Below are 19,598 nucleotides of genomic sequence, written 5' to 3'. Positions count from 1 at the left end.
GGTATTCACGAATGAGAGGGACCTTGAAGGATGTGAGGGAGGCATGGAAAAGGCTGAAATACTGAAATTGTTGATGTTAGGAAAGAGATGCTGGAACTTTTGAAAAACAAACATTAGGATAGATAAATTCAAAGTTCAAAGTAAATTAATTATCAAAAAACATACGGTATGTTAGGACATGTTCTGAAATTGGGGTATATAGCAAACATTAACTTCAACAGCCAACCTTTAGACCTGAACAAGGATTGTAGATTAAATTTAAAATGCAGCCTTGAACAATAGTTTTCTGAAGCTGTGGACAGCAGTTAATTGAAAAGTCAGACAATGCTGATTAACATTCTATTTTGGGTGTCTGGACTGTGGGTGTGAAGAAGGAGGTGTGAAAATTATATATAATTCAAAGGAAGCATTGTAGATACATTGTAAATATATGTAACACCCTGGGAAAGGTTTCACTGCTAATGTAATAGTCTTTCTGTAGAAGCAGTGTTTGAGTTATAATTAGAGATAACGGGTGCTTTGGAATGTGAGCCGTCCAATGACAGGAAAGTGTTTTCGTGCAGGGTGATCTGGGTCTTTTGTTCGGCGGGAGATGAAGAGAGAAGGCGCCGGAGCGCAGCCATGATCCGACGAAGGCCAGGGAGATTGAAGGAGGATCGGCAAAGGGGAAACCGTGAACTCCAACTTGTGCACATTAGACTGTTCCATTAAAATGGGCCCTTTTCTTTTTTTTGCTTTTTCTTTACTAACCCTGTAGTCAAATTAAGAATTATAAAACTAAATCTTTTCGTTGTATGTGGTGTGCTGTCTGTTATTTCATGGTACTGATTTGTAACGGTAACAAATCACGCAGCATCCACACAAACGAGGGTTTTGGGGTGGGCTCACACCTCAATCTCACCCGTTTGGCAGGGCCAGAGATTGTCTTCCCTAGATCTACACGGCTGACAGAATCTGAGGGGCTCATCTGGGATAGATTTTGTCGGATATTGTGTGATTGCCCTGAGCATTGACTCAGTGGGTTGTATGTTTAAGTCTGTTAAACTATTGTCCGGTAAAGTGATAACGATGCTGCTGGGGTCGAGCGGTGGTGTGAATCCACGGGGTTACTGGTAACCAATGTGTGCGTGCTGAGTGGGGTAGATATTCGTACTCCTGTATGAGAGGAGGAGAATGCATCGGAGGCACGGAAGGGCTCTGTCAGCAGGATACAGTCCTCAGTAGTGGTGCCCTGCAGTGAAGTGACCACAGATAGCCTGCCCTGGATACCTAAGCAGAGAGAGACGTTGGGAAAACTTTATAAGAGACCCAGTGAGGGGGCAGCCTGGCATTTCGGCGGGGGGCGGGGGGGGGCCGGCACGGGGAAACACATTCCCAGCAATATATCAAGGAACACCCTAAAGCAAACAAACATATTCCTGAAGGCTTAGTGGGATCAAGCTCCAGTGTTTTGCTATGGATAGAGGGTATTTAGCTAGAGCTGTACTTGACACAGGGTGCAGGTCACTTAGGTGTACCGTTCGTTTTACAACCAGTACTTGTCAAATTTACCATTGATGCCTCTCAGTGCACCGGAGGTCTGGGGTCTTAATGCGGGTGATTATCCATATGATGGTCATTTGTCAGTGAAGCTGGAGTTTTCGGATGCCAATGTGGGCGTGGCTGAGGTCCTGGACGCATTATTAGCACTGGTTTGTCCAGACCCTGTTGCGAAGGGCAGCATTTCAATTCTTCTGGACACCAGCACTCCTATTGTGAGGAGACTCATAGGATCCTGCAAGGAGAAAGCTGGAGAGAGATTTCTGAGAACATTGTCTGTTCACTCAATATTTTGAGCTGCTCTTCAGGAAGTGCGTGGCTGCATTGGGCTGGATAATGAGTTTAAACGAGGGATTGTGTGGTTCACCCAGTCCAAGCCAAATGTGTAATGGCCCGGGGAAGTAGTGACAGTAATGGGAAACCCCAAATTTCCCAGTATGCCCAACGGCGAGGCCCTCTTGGTAGACCATGAAGAGAGGGCGTGCATGCTGGGGTAGTGGTGAGGCCCAAACTGCAGGAGTCCTCGGTTGTCCAAGCAACCAGGATGGCAGTGATTGTCAGGAACACTACGAAGAGGGAGGTCACCTTCAAGTGGGGGATGCCCCTGGCACACCTCTTCCCGATGACGGTCATGTATCGTGTCCCTGTGAGACACGCCGGGGAGAAACTATCTGCGAAAGAGGGAAATTTGACCGCTGAGTCATTCAACTTTGGGGACTCCCTGGTACCTGCAGGTTGAAAGAGGAGGTTGATAGAGAAGATGTTGAAGCTGGAAGGTGTCTTTTCCACTGATGAGTTTGATGTGGGTTGTTCCAAGGACACCCCGTTCAAAGAGGTCGCGGCCACTGGCTCCTGTAGTGGCAGCCTTTGTGTAAGTTGAAGGAAGCTGGAATCATCACCGAGTCCAGAAGCCCCTTTGTGTCCCCAATAGTAGTGGCCAGGAAGAAGAGTAGGAAGATATGGATGTGTGTGGACTATAGGACTTGAAGGACTCTCAACAGGCGTACCATCCTCCACCAGTATACGGTCCAAAGGATCGAAGACGCGCTGGTCTGTCTGAGTGGTGCGAAGTGGTTCAGTGTGCTGGACATGAGGAGTGGATATTACCAGATCCCCATGAGTGAGGCTGACAAAGAGAAGATGGCATGTATATGTCCACTGAGATTCTTCCAGTTCAAAAGGATGCCTCAGGGTATATCGGGAGCTCCTGTAACCCTCCAACGGGTCATGGAGAAAATGGTGGGGGATATATATGAACTTGCTTGAGGTATTGGTGTACCTGGATGACATCACAGTGTTTGGGTCCACTGTGACAACTGTACAAGAAATGACACTACTGGGTACTCACCATGTTACCTGATGTTTGGGTGCAAGGCGAGGTTGCCCATCGACCTTTGTTTCGGGACTGGCGAGGAAGACCTACCACCGAAGATTTATCTGAAGTATGTGTCTGATATGAGAAAGGAGCTGAAAAAGGCTTATGAATCAGCTGAGGTCGCGGCTGCCAAGCAGAATCAAGGAAATAAGAGGAGGTATGATCAAGAGGTTAGGTTCTCCCAACTCATGCCGGGAGACCAAGTCCTCATAAAGAATTTGAATCTACCTGGGAAACAAAAGTGGGCTGATGGGGGAGATTTTGAACCATTTTTTTTCTTCGGTATTCACTAAGGAGAAGGATATTGAATTGTGTAAGGTAAGGGAAACAAGAAGGGTAGTTATGGAAAGTATGCTGATTAAAGAAGAGGAAGTACTGGCGCCTTTAAAGAATACAAAAGTGGATAAGTCTCCGGGTCCAGACAGGATATTCCCTAGGACCTTGAGGGAAGTTAGTGTGGAAATAGCAGGGGCTCTGCGTTGGAAGGTCACGTTTGACAAATCTTATTGAATTTTTTGAAGAGGTTACTAGAAAGTTGACGAGGGTAAAGCGGTGGATGTTGTCTATATGGACTTCAGTAAGGCCTTTGACAAGGTTCCACATGGAAGGTTAGTTAGGAAGGTTTAATCATTAGGTATTAATATTGAAGTAGTAAAATGGATTCAGCAGTGGCTGAATGGGAAATGCCAGAGAGTAGCGGTGGATAACTGTTTGTCAGGTTGGAGGCTGGTGTCTAGTGGTGTGCCTCAGGGATCTGTACTGGGTCCAATGTTGTTTGTCATATATATTAATGATCTGGATGATGGGGTGGTAAATTGGATTAGTAAGTATGCAGATGATACTAAGATAGATGTAGTTGTGGATGATGAAGTAGGTTTTCAAAGCTTGCAGAGAGATTTAGGCCACTTAGAAGAGTGGGCTGAAAGATGGCAGATGGAGTTTAATGCTGAAAAATGTGAGGTACTACATTTTGGTAGGACTAATCAAAATAGGACATACATGGTAAATGGTAGGGCATTGAGGAATGCAGTAGAGCAGAGGGATCTAGGAATAATGGTGCATAGTTCCCTGAAGATGGAATCTCATGTCGATAGGGTGGTGAAGAAAGCGTTTGGTATGCTGGCCTTTGTTAATCAGAGCATTGAGTATAGGAGTTGGGATGTAATGTTGAAATTGTATAAGGCATTGGTGAGGCCAAATTTGGAGTATTGTGTACAGTTCTGGTCACCGAATTATAGGAAAGATGTCAATAAAATTGAGAGAGTACAGAGAAGATTTACTAGAATGTTGCCTGTGTTTCATCTCCTAAGTTACAGAAAAAGGTTGAACAAGTTGGGTCTTTATTCTTTGGAACATAGAAGGTTGAGGGGGACTTGATAGAGGTATTTAAAATTATGAGGGGGTAGATAGAGTTGACATAGATAGGCTTTTTCCATTGAGAGTGGGGGAGATTCAAACAAGAGGACATGAGTTGAGAGTGTGACGCCAAGCAAAGCTATTGGACGATTGATGCTAAGAAAGACAATGCAGAAACATTCAAAATGCTAATAAGAGAGAAGAGAGGGATTAACGGAAAAGAAACACAATTCAGAATATTGACAGACTGGTTGCTTTAAACCTGAACTGTTTGAAGTTTGATGGACAGGTGATTCCCCAGCAGGGGGATAAAAAGAGCAGGTTTGCTGAGGCATGTAACACACCACGGGACCACAAGACCCTGGAAAGAGCAGTGTACCCCCAGAAGTGGTGGGAGTTTGGAGGTCCGGTTCGCGGGAACCGACCAGAGGCTCACAGGGTGAAAAGGTACGATCAGTGAGAACCTGGGGTGTGTGTCCCCACTTGCCTGGGTGCCAGGTTCCCCGCGGAAGAACGATCTTATCCAGAACGGAGGGGTCACAGTCGGTGACCACAGCGGGGATTAGAAGACATAAAAGGGTCTGCCCGAAACCAACTGCGAAGACATCAAAGGTCTGCCTGAACCAAATTGCATCTCTCTCTCTCTCTCCAACGGCACAACAGCGATTACTGCGAACTGCACTAAACTGAACTGAACTCTGCTTCACTTAAGACTGATCATTTTACCCCTAGACTGTGATAGAGCTTGGTTGATTCCTATTACCCTATTTCTGTGTATATGTGTATTATCATTGCTAACCTGTTACATTGATATCCTTACGATTAGCGTACTGTATTACTTATGTCTTTAATTAGTTCCTAGTAATTATGTCTTTATTAGTTCCTTATGTCTTTATTAGTTCCTAGTAATCCAGGCTCCAACGAGCGTTCCATTTCTGCTTGTTTGGCAACCCAGTTACGGGGTACGTAACAAGAGTTAAAGGGCAAAAGTTTAGGGGTAACATGAGGGGGAACTTCTTTACTCAGAGAGTGGTAGCTGTGTGGAACGAGCTTCCAGCAGAAGTGGTTGAGGCAGGATCCATGTTGTCATTTAAAGTTAAATTGGATAGATATATGGACAGGAAAGGAATGGAGGGTTATGGGCTGAGTGCAGGTCAGTGGGACTAGGTGAGAGTAAGAGTTCGGCATGGACTAGAAGGGCCGAGATGTTCTGTTTCCATGCTGTAATTGTTATATGGTTATATGGGCAGTTATGCCCTAGGTGGTGGAGAGTCATATGCCAAACCTACCAGTTTTCCGGGTGAAACCAGAGGATGGGAATGGGCCTGTCAAGATTCTCCATGGGAACCACCTTCTGCCTCGGGGACAAGAGGTGTGGATTGACCCAGAGCCTGACCTGGAGCCTACACCTAGTAAGAGAACTCTGGGGTGACGCAGAGTGACCGAAGGCCCTCACCCCTGAATGGGATACGGACTCGGAGGATGAGGAAATGGTGGTGTGGTATATGCTGCCTTTTGCTAACTCCCCACTGATTGGGAAAGAGATTCCCAACCCTTCTCATGCTGAGTCAGGTGAAATTCGGGGGACTATCTGTGGACAGACTGGGTTTCAGCGGGACCCTGCAAGGGATGAAGTGGGGCTCAGTCAACGGACAGAGGGGTCTGAGTTGCCGGAGAGCACGAGTGATAGACCAGGGGAGGCCTCGCCAAGTAGACCAGAAGTATCCCAAGGAGTGTCTGAATCTGAAGAAGTAGATGACAGGGTAAGGAGGTCTCAAGGAATCAGGAGACCACCAAATAGGCTGGCCTATGTAGCACTGGGAGAACAGAGTGTGGCATCTATCGCCTTAGGGCACTGTGTCACTGCCATTTACACCTGGGTTGGACTTTGTGCTTTGTATGAAGAATTGGCAAATTATCTCAATGTCATGAGGACGTGACTAAATTTGGTGGAGGGAGAGTGTAACACCCTGGGAAAGGTTTCACTGCTGATGTAATGGTCTTTCTGTGGAAGCAGTGTTTGGGTTATGGTGAGAGATAATGGGTGCTTTGGAATGTGAGCTGTCCAATGACGGGAGAGTGTTTTTGTGCCGTGTGCCTGACACCAGGGTGATTTGGGTCTTTGATTCAATGGGAGATGAAGAGAGAAGATGCCGGAGCGCAGCCATGATCCGACGAAGGCCAGGGAGATTGAAGGAGGATCGGTGAAGGGGAAACCGTGAGCTCCAACTTGTGCACATTAGACTGTTCCATTAAAATGGGCCCTTTTCTTTTTTTTTGCTTTTTCTTCACTAATCTTGTAGTCAAATTAAGAATTATAGAATTAAATCGTTTAATTGTATGTGGTGTGCTGTCTGTTATTTTGTGGTACTGTTTTGTAACAGGGTAACGATTCACACAGCATCCACACAAACAGGGGTTTTGGGGTGGGCTCACATCTCAACCTCACCCAATTGTCTTCCCTCGACTTACACAACCGACAGAATCTGAGGGTTACATATAGAATTGTCCTTTGATCTTTGGCATATAAAAATATCATGTAATGTTGAGTCCAACAGTCTTCTTCCTCCAGAGAGAGTTTCAGTTTGTTGAATAAAAGACTATTATTGTATCTACCAGTTGCATCTCTCCAGTGACTTTGTTCACGTTACAACATTTGGGGGCTCATCTGGGATACCCTTATGACCCATCGTGTGGCCAGCAACCTCAGCAGTCTAAGTGGGTGAGTATTTTTAAAATTATTACTCACACTTGGATCTGTTCAAGTCGCTGACTACAGGATCACAAACTCAAAGTCATAAGAGTAGTGTGTGGTGTGTCTGTGTTTATGTAAGAGACTAAACATTTGTGTTTTAGTTTGGTGAGACAAGCCACCAGTTGTGGTTACTGATTGTTCGGGACACTAGAGTGGGGGGGGTGTATACTCATTTCGGGAACTGTATTTTGGCAGATGCGGGTGTGTATGTGTGTGCTTTAATGATCCATCTGTAACCTTGGTGTGATAGTTAGATACAGAGGAATACAAGAGGCATTATGAGTTCACATGCACAGAAGATTGCAGAGTACATGTACATGTCTGCAGTTTTAAGTGTGTACTGTTTAATTTTTATCCATCATTCATATTTGAGTACATGGAATTAGTGCGGAGATATTTGAGGGAGAGGTTATCCCCAGATATACCTGTCGGAATGGCACCGATTATGGTCAGGCAATGTCGTGTCAAGAACGCTGACAACCCAGACATGTTATCAAAGCTGCCCTCACTTAAAGTCACCTGGGGAATGTAGAATTCTAACGTACACTCAAGAAAATGGCTCAAATTCACCAGATGCACCCTAAAGATATCCATGTGTTGGATACCCGAGGAATATATGGGATAGTATGGCCAAGGGGGTGCAGGATGGTACATGGACAACTGGGAATGCCAGCAATGAAGAGAGATATTGCTTCTTTAAGGAGGAAGTGAGGCAGTGACTAGGGGGGAGGTGAGAGTAACTGGGAAACAATAATGTCAGTGGTTTAGAGAGATGATGAGGCAGCCATGGATTATCATCATCATCATCATTATCAGGTGCTGTGCCCAGTTTGAGCTTTGACTGCCATGGCCCACACACTCCTGTTTCGGGTCAAGTGGATCAATTCATTGATATTCATTTCCAGTTCACTGGCTGCTGTTTCCATCATCATTTGTCTTTGTCTTCCTCTTACTTTCTTCCCTTCAATCTTTCCCATAATTACCATGCATTCTAACTCCTCTTTCCTAATCACATGTCCAGTGAAGTTACATTGCCTTTTCATGATCTCATACATTATTTGTCTTTTGCTCTGTTCATGACATCCTCGTTAGATGTTTATTTTGTCCATGATATTCTTTGCATCCTCCTCAAAAACCACATCTCTGCTGCTTCAATTCATTTCCTCATGTTACTAGATATTGTCCAACATTCTGAGCCATATAACATAGTTGGATAAACGTAACATTTCAGTGCTCTGAGGCAGGTTGTCATGCCTAGTTTAGTGTTGGTCAGTATACTCTTCATTCTCGTAACAGTGTTTTTTGCCATCCCTATTCTTCTTTTGATGTCCATGTCGCACCTGCCATCTGATGTTACCCAGCTTCCAAAGTAGCAAAAGTTCTGTACTTGTTTTATGTCTTTCCCATTTATTCTCAGCCTGCAGATAGGATTCTCCTTCTTTTTGGATATCACCATACATTCTGTCTTTTTGCAATTGATAGATAGACCCATTTTTGCACTTTCTTCAACAACCATATCAATTAAGTGTAGCCCCCCTGGCCACCCTCAGGGTCGCTCAGTGCACTGCCGTCTAGGGAAACAGCCCTTGGCCCCGCCAAACTGGGTAATTAGTTTGTGTGGATGCTGTGTGAGGTACCCCACCCTGCCCAAATAGCAGACAATACACCAGATACGATTAAATGATTTACAGTTTATAGATATTACTGGAACTATATAATTAATAGAGAATAAAATATAAAAGGAAAATAAAAGGCGCCACACTTATCAAAGTTCAGATTCTTCGTGCACAAACAGTTGGAGCTCAGGATCCTTCTTCTTCACCCTGCGACCCCTCGGACCACCTCGACCGGCCACCTGGGACCAACAATGGTGGTGGACCAGACGCTCCACACGAGTCCGTCTCTGTCTCCTCTCCTCACCAAACGCCCTCCTCAGGGTCCGACCCCGTTAGCGGACTCACAGCACCTGGTCCATCCTCTGTCTCTCTCTCTCTCCTGCCTTCTGCCTCCAAAACCCCACACATACAAATCTTCCAGATACACCAAAATCATAACAGCTATCCCAATTGGTTAATAGCATCCTGCTATCTGTAATAACCCAAGCAAATGTCCAGCTAGAGCCTTTCTCAGCATTTAATATAACAAAGAAGCATTCCCCAGTATAACATAACAAAGAAGCCATTTTAAATTTAACATACAAAAAAACCCCTTACACTCTCCCCCCACCAAATAAAGTCATGTCCTCATGACTTCTAAATAACTCGCCAACCAGTCCTGCAGACACATAACACACACATACACAGATACATACAGTGACAGTGCTCCCCGAACAGTGGACCTTATGCCCATCCCACGGGCGCTACATAAGTTTTGTAGTTCTTGCAATTAACACAGTGTCATCTGCATATCTGAAATTATTGATGTTTTCACTGCCAATTTTAATTACCAAGATGTCTCCTACTGTTTCACTGTACACATTAAATAAATCGGAGAGAAAACACACCCTTGTCTAACGCCTCTCTTGATTTTTGTAAACTGACTCACTTCTCCATCTATTCTTACAGCAGCAGTTTGTTCCCAGTATAGATTTTTGATTAGGCGGAGGTCTTTCAAATCTAGATCTAGAGTTTTCTGTAATATTTCAAATAACTTATTGTGTTTCATTTTATTAAATGCTTTTGTGTAGTTGATAAAACAAACAAACAAATCTTTTTGCACTTGAATAGCTCATTCTGATAGTATCCTTAACATCAATATTGTGTTTCTTGTACCTTTGTCTTTCACAAAACCACATTGTTCTTTACCTATTTCAGCCTGTATCTTACTTTTAACTCTGGTCATCAAAATTCTTAGAAGTATCTTGGTGATACGACTCATTAAACTTATGGTCATATGTAATTTACATTCTATTGCTCCAGGTTTCTTAGGAAGAGTGATAAATACTGATTTTTTTTCATCTCTTCTGGTATTATTCCAGTCTCATAAATGTCATTGATTAAATCAGTAAGTTTTTCAATTCCATAATCTTCAAGGGTGGTAATTTGTTCTATTACTAATTCATCAGGACCAGCTGTCTTTCTTTTCGTCATCTTATTTATTGCATTACGAACTTCAGATTTTAAAATACTTGGACCTTCAATGTTTTTCTTAATTTTTGGTTTTTCTCCTCGATCGTCTTCACACAATTCCTGAGTATACTCAGTCCATCTGTTCATAATCTCATATTTCTCCATGGTAATGGTACCGTCCTTTGCTTTCAAACATCCACCTGAAGAATAGAGGAGCTTTTTACTAGTGATATTCTTGATTTGTGATGTAATCTTTTAGGATCAGTAATAGGGATTCTTTCTATTTGTTCACATTCCTGGTTTAACTATTCTTCTTTGGCTTTTTGACATAAGCTCTTAATTTTTTATCGAAGGACTTATATTCTATAGGATTTGCTTTCTTCCGTTATATTTTTGATTTCATCTGTCATCCATTTATTCTTTGTGCTTTTTTCTTTTTTAGGAATCACTGCTGATTTTACCAAGGCATTCTTTAGAGAGTTAAATTTCATTTCTACATGATTGCTATCATCTTCAACAGATTCTAGTTCTAGACTTTGAAGTCTATTCCTTACTTCAATTGTAAATTTTTGTCTTAAGTTTTCTTCTTCAATTAATTGCAAGTAGTCAAGGGATTGTTCGGGTTTTTGCTTACGTAGTTTTTTAAGTTTTACTTTTACATGACATACTACTGGGTTATGGTCACTATTACAGTCTGCACCTGGATATGTTTTGCATTGAGTCACTGAGTTTCTAAATCTTTGGTTTATAGTAATAAAGTCAATTTGATTTCTAGTGTTATCACCTGGACTTTTCCAGGTCCACAAGCGTCTTGAATGGTTTTTAAAGTAGGTATTCATAATGACCTGATTATTCATCTTGCACCATTCTACCCATTTCTCACCTCTTTCATTTCTTTCCCCTAGTCCAAATTTTCCTATGGTATTTCCGTCAGCACCTTCTCCTATTTTAGCATTTAGATCTTCCATGACAATAACAGTATCTTGAGATTTGCACCCATTCTTTGCTTGTTCAAGCTCTTCATAGAATTTATCTATATCCTCATTTGTTCCATCTGCTGTTGGTGCATATACCTGTATAATTGCTAAATCAAATGGTTGTCCTCTGAATCTAACAAGGAGCACTCTTTCTGATATTGCCCAATGTCCTAAAACACTTTTTGCCATGTTTTCATCCATAAGAGTTCCTACTCGATTAGTATGGGATGTTCCACAAGAATAAATTAGTGTTTTATTTCTATTCTGACATGTTCCAGCACCTATCCAACAAACTTTGCTAATTCCTATGACGTTAATCTTTAGTCTTTCCATTTCATTTATTACATTGTCCAATCTTCCTGCTTGATATAGGGTTCTTACGTTCCAAGTGGCAATAATTTTCTTTTGTGTTCCTTGAATTTTATGAGCAATAGCTTGATGACGGTCGCTGACCAGAATCAACCCTACCGAGCGAAGCATCTTCAGAATTGTCTTGAAGATCCTTTTGATGCTGTTGTTGTGAGATACATTTTGTGAGTTTGACCATGGTTTTCTTAGCAAATAGACTCTAGGAAACCTAGTATCTAGCAACGGTGGTTTGCTATTGCCTACCGTTGGGCGAACTAAAGAAATCACCATTTTTCTTCCCAAATGTTCATCCGCCTGTACTATAGCCGTTGACATTTGAGGTCCTAGCTCATTCGCCTTTTCCGTCATAATTTCAGTTACTGAACCTGCCGGATCTGCCGTTGGCCTTCACTCGTATCCTGAGCAGGAACCCTTGCAGGTGCTGCTGTTCCGGGTCAAAGCAGCCCTGGGAGCAATGAATGACTAAGGGGTAACTCCACTTTCCCCAAAGCTCTGAAAGTCCCCAATCAGAGCCTCATCACTGGTTGCAGTTTAGAGTCATACCCAGGACAACCATGGATTATGCAGAACGCAAATATTGAGCACGCGGGGAGTATTTGGGATTGGATAATCCAGGGAGGGACGACTCAGATCTCCTGAAAATGCTGAAGGAAGGCTTGAACTCAGCCCACCAGGAGGTTTTAGATTTGGGGATACTGGTGGGACTGACCCACTCTACAATAGTATCCTGGGCCGGTGAGATAAACCAGAGGTGGGGGAAGAGAGATTGTAAAGTGGCTGTAGTGAGTGCAGCTGCTGTGATGTCACAGAGAACTTGCTTTGTGTGCCAACAGCTGCGGCAGGTAGCAAGGAACTGCTGGAATAGACATGGGAGGGTTAAGGAGATGATTCGTCACAGCTGAGGCTTCTCAGGCCACGGTTGTTAATAACAGAGGAAAGTGTGAAAATCGCTCACCAAAGCAGGCAGAATCCATACCAGCACGCTGTCTTTCCGATTTGGCTGCTGACCAAATTATGGAGCCAGTGTTGGCCTCCTCTATTGCCAGTGGTGGTCATCCACCATTGTACACAAGAGGTTCACTGGGGGGGTGTGGGGGGGCAGCAATGTGAAATGTCAGTGGACACGGGATCATCAGAATCGACAACTGATCTACCCCTGCCCACGACAGGAGAGGTGATTTACATTGCCAGCACAGGAGGTGAAACAATGAGGGTAGGGAGGAGTCAGCCCCAGGTACTTGAGATGGAGGGAGTGCAGCTTCCTGCAGGTTTTTGGGTGCGCCCAAACAATGAAGGTACTATCCTGGGATAGACACACTGACTAAGGTAAGTGCGATCATAGACTCAAGATCAGGAGAAATAACATGGACAAAACAGGGGCAGTGAACATGTCTGACCCACAAAGCAGCTAACATGACCCAAACAGGGAGGAGAGACAGGGTGATGTCAGGAGGTCCCAAAGGTAGCGGTCAAGCACAGTCAGGAGCTGTTAGCAGTGGAGCTGCCTGAGAAGAGAACAGTGATTAAAGTAAAGGTCCACTGGAAAGGGGATGGTAAGGAGAACGGCGGCTGCCTTATCGAGGCATTGAGAAGTATAGACAGGGTCCATATAGGGGAGCTTGGTTCCTGTGATGTTTGAACTGTGTCTACAACTCTCTGTAGATTCTTTGTGGTCACAGGCAGAGCAGTTGGTGAACCAAGCCATAATGATCCAGAGAAAATGCTTTTTGTTGTACTGCGATAAAAATTGGCAAGGGTCGATGGGGACATGCCAAATTTCTTTCACCTCATGAGGAAGTAGAGCTGTTGGTCAGCTTCCTTGGCTGTGGCAACCACATTTTTGCATGTCTACACCAAGTGAATCACAATTTCTACTGCCACATAAGGCTGCCCTCAAGTCAACACCTCATATTCTGTCTGGGTAGCCTCCAACCTGATGGTGTGAGCATTGATTTCTCCAACTTCCAGTAAATTTTTCCCCTCCTCTTCCCTCTTCTTCTACTCCTCGTTCTGGCTCCCCTCTTACCTCTTTGCTTGTCATCTGCCTATCACCTCCCTCTAGGTCCCCTCCTGCTTCCATTTCTCCCATAGTCCACTCTCATCTCCTATCAGATTCTTTCTTCTCCAGCTCTTTTGCCTTTTCCACCTACCATCTCCCAGCTTCTCACTTCAATCACCTTCCCCCACTCGCCTGGCTTCACCTTTCACCTTCTAGCTTGTCCTCCTACCCCTCCCCCCACGCTCTCATTCTGGCACCTTCTCCCTTCCTTTCCTGTCCTGATGAAGGGTCTCGACCCGGAGCATCGACTGTGTAATCATTTACGTAAATGCTGCCTGACCTGCTGAGTTCCTCCAGCATTTTGTTTGTGTCATTCTGCCTTTCCAGATCAGCAGAATCTCTTTCGCTCACAATCTCATCTTTTGACCATCACTTTCAGCTACTCCAGTAACAATATGGACACATCGTCATCAATGTTACACGGTAGTTTAAAGAGGTCAAGCCTTTGACCAGTGTTCCCACAATTCACTCCAGTTAATTGGGTCATCAGTTAATCGGGGACCCATCTGTTTGAGTTCACTCTTAAAGAATAAAAACAAATTGAGAAAATAGCTGGTTTTCCCATTGTTTGTTTAATTGGGACAGGAGACTGTTCCTGAGCTGTTTCTAACTAGCATCAGTTGTGTGCCCTGCTGGAGTCATTAGACACTACATGATGCTGAGAGCAAACAGTTTCTAAACAGCGTCAGTTGTGTGTTTTCTGTGTCCAAAAAGCCATGATTATTTTTCACCGATGGTCGGTGAGAAATAAGCAGTAAGACAATTCAGAACTGTTTTGTTCACTGCAGTTTCAAGCATTCAGGCTGGGAGGTGCCAGAAATGGCCAGAAGTGAAACTGAATGGATTTCACTACTTCAACAAGTTGGGAACTATGAAGAAGTTGAAGGTATCGACAATCATCTTGAATGTTACAATGAAAATGAAGATCTGGAAGATGCAATCATTGATAGCATTGTATGAAAGTAGTCCACTATCAGTACTAGGTGTCTGCACTGACTATGTTCATTGTGTACACTGGGTGAATTCCTCCTTTGATAACTTTTAAGAACTAATACACAGTTTTATGGCACTGTAGTTCTATTGGTACTGTTCTAATTTGTTCTGTATTTATTTTAATTCATAATTTATTACTCAGTTTGTGTTTTTTTTATATACTTTTAACTATTTCTATGAAACTTTGGCTAATTGGGACAGCTGCTTAATTGGGCTAAAATTACCTGGTCCCAATGTGTCTCAATTAACCAGAATCCTCAGTATTTTGTGTGGAGGCCATTGTTGTTCAAGTAAAGTGCCATTCATTTGTGATGATGTTATGGGGTCAGGAAATCATTCATTCAGTGGGATTTATTCCAAAGGATCCAGCACGTAAATGCCATTACAGAGAAGGGAGGCAGTGCCTCTACTTTCTCAGAAGTTTGTGCAGGTTCAGTATGTCATCGAAAATTTTGACAGTTTTAGATGCACAGTGGAGAGTGTCCTAACTGGTTGTGTCATGGTCTGGTATGGAAACACTAATGCCCTTGAACAGAAAAGCCTACAAAAAGTAGTGGATACAGCCCAGTCCATTACAGGAAGCTGTCCTCCCCACCATTGAGCATGTCCCACAGTCCTTAGGTGCATGGGTTATGAAGTTAATTTGTCACTATAAATTGTCCTGTGATTAAGCAAGGGTTAAATAGGTGAGTTGCTCAGTAGTGAAGTTTGCTGGGTGGGAAGGCCCTCTTCCGTGCTGTATCTCTAAATAAATCTACAAGGAGTGTTGTATCAGGAAAGCAGCATCCATTGTCAAGGACCGTCACCATCCATGACATGCTCTGCTCTCGCTGCTGCCATCAGGAAGGAGGTACAAGAGCCCTGGGTCCCACAAAACCAGATCCAGGAAACTGTTATTGCTCCTCAAACTTCAGGGTCCTGGACCAGTGTGGATAACTTCACTTTGAACTAATTTCACTGTCTATGGTTTCACTCTCAAGAAACACAAGCCAACAGAATGCAAAGGTCAACTGAAGGGGTAGCTAATCAGACAGAGGCAAGTAAACTGAGGGGGGTGGGGTGCAATATAAATGCAGGCACTCCCAGAGAGAAACACCAACAACTTTGACTGTTGATGAGATGTCTGTGAGCTAATTGCCAAACTGGACAAACAACGCAACATCAAATCACTCTCGGGGACGCTACAATTCAAGTTCTCAGTATTAATTATTACTCATTTATTATTACTGTTTGTTTTTCCTTTAATATTTCACTATCTGTCACTTTTTGCACAATGGCTGTTTGTCTCTTTGTGTGTAGTTCTTCATTGATTCTATCACATTTTTTCTATCTACTATCAATGCCCACAAGTAAGTGAATCTCAGGGTTGTATATGGGGACACATGTGTACTTTGATAACAAATTTACTTTGAAGTTGAGTCTTTGACGTGCAGTGTGAACGGGCTGTGAGGAATAGCTCTGTGACAGCCGGACTGGTGGGCTGATTACCAATGGAAAAATGTTATTGTATGGAGGAATTCAGACTGTGGATTATAAACTTGTTGAAAGGTGAGGTAACTTACTGCTATAACAAAGTTCCTTATTACTGTCAGTCAAATTTTCCTTTCTCCTCTCCGTTGCGCCCTTCGGCCAATCTAGTCCATGCTAAACTATTCATCCACCTAATCCCATCAACCTGCACCCACCATAGCCCTCCATATCCCTCCCACCCATGCACCTAACCAAATTTCTCTTAACTGTTAAAATCAAACCCACATCCACCACTTCCGTTGGCTGCTTGTTTCACTCTCAAACCACCCTCTGAGTGAAGAAACTCCCCCCTTATGTCCACCTTAAACATTTCACATTTCACCTTTCACCCTTAACCCATAATCTCTAGTCCTCATCTCACCCAAGCTCAGTGGAAAAACCCTGCTTACGTATACCACTACCAACTGAGGTGAGACACTGTTGTACCTTAATCACAAAGCCGATTGTTCAAGACCACATTAAAAAACAAGTCAAACAGACTCTGCCCAAGAGAATCTCCTCTCCCCGCCTTTGGTAAAGAGTGCTCTAGACTCCCACTATCCAATCCGCACCTTGCCTGTGACCGCTGTCCCACCAAACTTGGCAAAGTGAGAGTAAAAGTTGTGAAATTCATTGCCACAGATGGACACACCACCACACTTGAAAGGAACAGCTCAAACGCCATCTATCAATTTGCTGAAGACACTATTGGCAGAATTTCAAATGGTGCTGAGGAGGCGTACAGTAGCGTGATAGATCAGCTGGTTGAGTGCTGTCACAGCAGCAACTTTGCACTCAATATCAGTAAGACCCAGGAATTGATTGTAGACTTTAGGAAGGAGAAGTCGAGGGTACACACACCAATTCTCATTAAGGGATCACAGGTGAAAAGTGAGCAGCTTCAAGTTCCTGTGTGTCAACGTCGCTGAAGATCTATCCTGGGCCCAACATATTGATGTAATTACAAAGAAGGCACGGCAGCAGCTATACTTCATCAGGAGTTTGAGGAGAATTGGTATGTCACCAAAGACACTCTCAAATTTCTACAGAAGTGCCATGGAGACCATTGTAACTGTTTGCATCATTGTCTAGTATAGAGCAGCCATTGCACAGGATCAGAAAAAGCCGCAGAAAGTTGTAAACTCAGCCAGCTCCATTATGGACACTAGCCTCCCCAGCAGTGAGGACATCTTCAAAAGGCTCAAAAATATGGGATCCATTATTAAGGACCCCCATAACCCAGGACATGGGCTCTTCTCGTTGTTATCATCAAGGAGGAGCTACAGAAGCCTGAAGACACACACTCAATGTTTTAGCTTCTTCCCTTCTGCCATCAGATTTCTGAATGGACAATGAACCCATGTACGAGGGGTGATTGATAAGTTTGTGGCCTAAGGTAGAAGGAGTCAATTTTAGAAAACCTAGCACATTTATTTTTCAACATAGTCCCCTCCTACATTTACACACTTAGTCCAGCGGTCGTGGAGCATACAGATCTTGGACCTCCAGAAAGTGTCCACAGATGGGTGATTGATAAGTTAGTGGCCTAAGGTAGTAGGAGATGAGTTATACAGCTCTCGTTACATGCACACACAGTTCAACTCTTTGAGTGATTATGCAGAAAGTTTGAAGTTAATAACTACAACAATTGTTCATCCCAGTTTGGCAAAAGAATAAATCAAGGAAGGTAGTGCACCCGTGGCTGACAAGAGAAATTAGGGATAGTATCAATTCCAAAGAAGTAGCATACAAATTAGCCAGAGAAAGTGGCTCACCTGAGGACTGGGAGAAATTCAGAGTTCAGCAGAGGAGGACAAAGGGCTTAATTAGGAAGGGGAAAAAAGATTATGAGAGAAAACTGGCAGAGAACATAACAACGGACTGTAAAAGCTTTTATAGATATGTAAAAAGGAAAAGACTGATAAAGACAAATGTAGGTCCCCTGCAAACAGAAACAGGTGAATTGATTATGGGGAGCAAGGACATGGCAGACCAATTGAATAATTACTTTGGTTCTGTCTTCACTAAGGAGGACATAAATAATCTTCCAGAAATAGTAAGGGACAGAGGGTCCAGTGAGATGGAGGAACTGAGCGAAATACATGTTAGTAGGGAAGTGGTGTTAGGTAAATTGAAGGGATTGAAGGCAGATAAATCCCCAGGGCCAGATGGTCTGCATCCCAGAGTGCTTAAGGAAGTGGCCCAAGAAATAGTGGATGCATTAGTGATAATTTTTCAAAACTCGTTAGATTCTGGACTAGTTCCTGAGGATTGGAGGGTGGCTAATGTAACCCCACTTTTTAAAAAAGGAGGGAGAGAGAAACCGGGGAATTATAGGCCGGTTAGCCTAACGTCGGTGGTGGGGAAACTGCTGGAGTCAGTTATCAAGGATGTGATAACAGCACATTTGGAAAGCGGTGAAATGATCGGACAAAGTCAGCATGGATTTGTGAAAGGAAAATCATGTCTGACGAATCTCATAGAATTTTTTGAGGATGTAACTAGTAGAGTGGATAGGGGAGAACCAGTGGATGTGGTATATTTGGATTTTCAAAAGGCTTTTGACAAGGTCCCACACAGGAGATTAGTGTGCAAACTTAAAGCACACGGTATTGGGGGTAAGGTATTGGTGTGGGTGGAGAATTGGTTAGCAGACAGGAAGCAAAGAGTGGGAATAAACGGGACCTTTTCAGAATGGCAGGCGGTGACTAGTGGGGTACCGCAAGGCTCAGTGCTGGGACCCCAGTTGTTTACAATATATATTAATGACTTGGATGAGGGAATTAAATGCAGCATCTCCAAGTTTGCGGATGACACGAAGCTGGGTGGCAGTGTTAGCAGTGAGGAGGATGCTAAGAGGATGCAGGGTGACTTGGATAGGTTGGGTGAGTGGGCAAACTCATGGCAGATGCAATTTAATGTGGATAAATGTGAAGTTATCCACTTTGGTGGCAAAAATAGGAAAACAGATTATTATCTGAATGGTGGCCGATTAGGAAAAGGGGAGGTGCAACGAGACCTGGGTGTCATTATACACCAGTCATTGAAAGTGGGCATGCAGGTACAGCAGGCGGTGAAAAAGGCGAACGGTATGCTGGCATTTATAGCGAGAGGATTCGAGTACAGGAGCAGGGAGGTACTACTGCAGTTGTACAAGGCCTTGGTGAGACCACACCTGGAGTATTGTGTGCAGTTTTGGTCCCCTAATCTGAGGAAAGACATCTTTGCCATAGAGGGAGTACAAAGAAGGTTCACCAGATTGATTCCTGGGATGGCAGGTCTTTCATATGAAGAAAGACTGGATGAACTGGGCTTGTACTCGTTGGAATTTAGAAGATTGAGGGGGGATCTGATTGAAACGTATAAGATCCTAAAGGGATTGGACAGGCTAGATGCGGGAAGATTGTTCCCGATGTTGGGGAGGTCTAGAACGAGGGGTCACAGTTTGAGGATCGAGGGGAAGCCTTTTAGGACCGAGGTTAGGAAAAACTTCTTCACACAGAGAGTGGTGAATCTGTGGAATTCTCTGCCACAGCAAACTGTTGAGGCCAGTTCATTAGCTATGTTTAAAAGGAAGTTAGATATGGCCCTTGTGGCT

At 43.7% G+C, this 19,598-nt stretch overlaps 1 protein-coding gene across 5 annotated transcripts in view; it reads left to right on the top strand.

Moving 5' to 3' along the window:
* Window positions 1–19,598, top strand: part of LOC134343525 (parathyroid hormone 4-like) — a 48,038-nt gene that overhangs the window by 6,024 nt on the left and 22,416 nt on the right. Inside the window, exon 2 of one of the 5 annotated variants that reach the window (XR_010017248.1) lies at window positions 564–761. The exons of 3 other annotated variants lie outside the window; for them this stretch is intronic. Coding sequence is in view for 1 of the 2 variants with exons in the window: in XM_063042270.1 (XP_062898340.1) it covers window positions 6,952–6,992 (41 nt within the window). In the remaining variant the exon portion in view is untranslated. Of the gene's footprint in view, window positions 1–563; window positions 762–6,889; window positions 6,993–19,598 lie in introns of those variants that run through there. One more of the 5 variants, XM_063042270.1, reaches the window with a different exon arrangement.

This window comes from Mobula hypostoma, chromosome 3, assembly GCF_963921235.1.
Source record: "Mobula hypostoma chromosome 3, sMobHyp1.1, whole genome shotgun sequence".
NCBI lineage: Eukaryota > Metazoa > Chordata > Chondrichthyes > Myliobatiformes > Myliobatidae > Mobula > Mobula hypostoma.
Note: the sequence above shows the minus strand (reverse complement) of the source record. Positions and strands in the feature narration are given on the sequence as shown.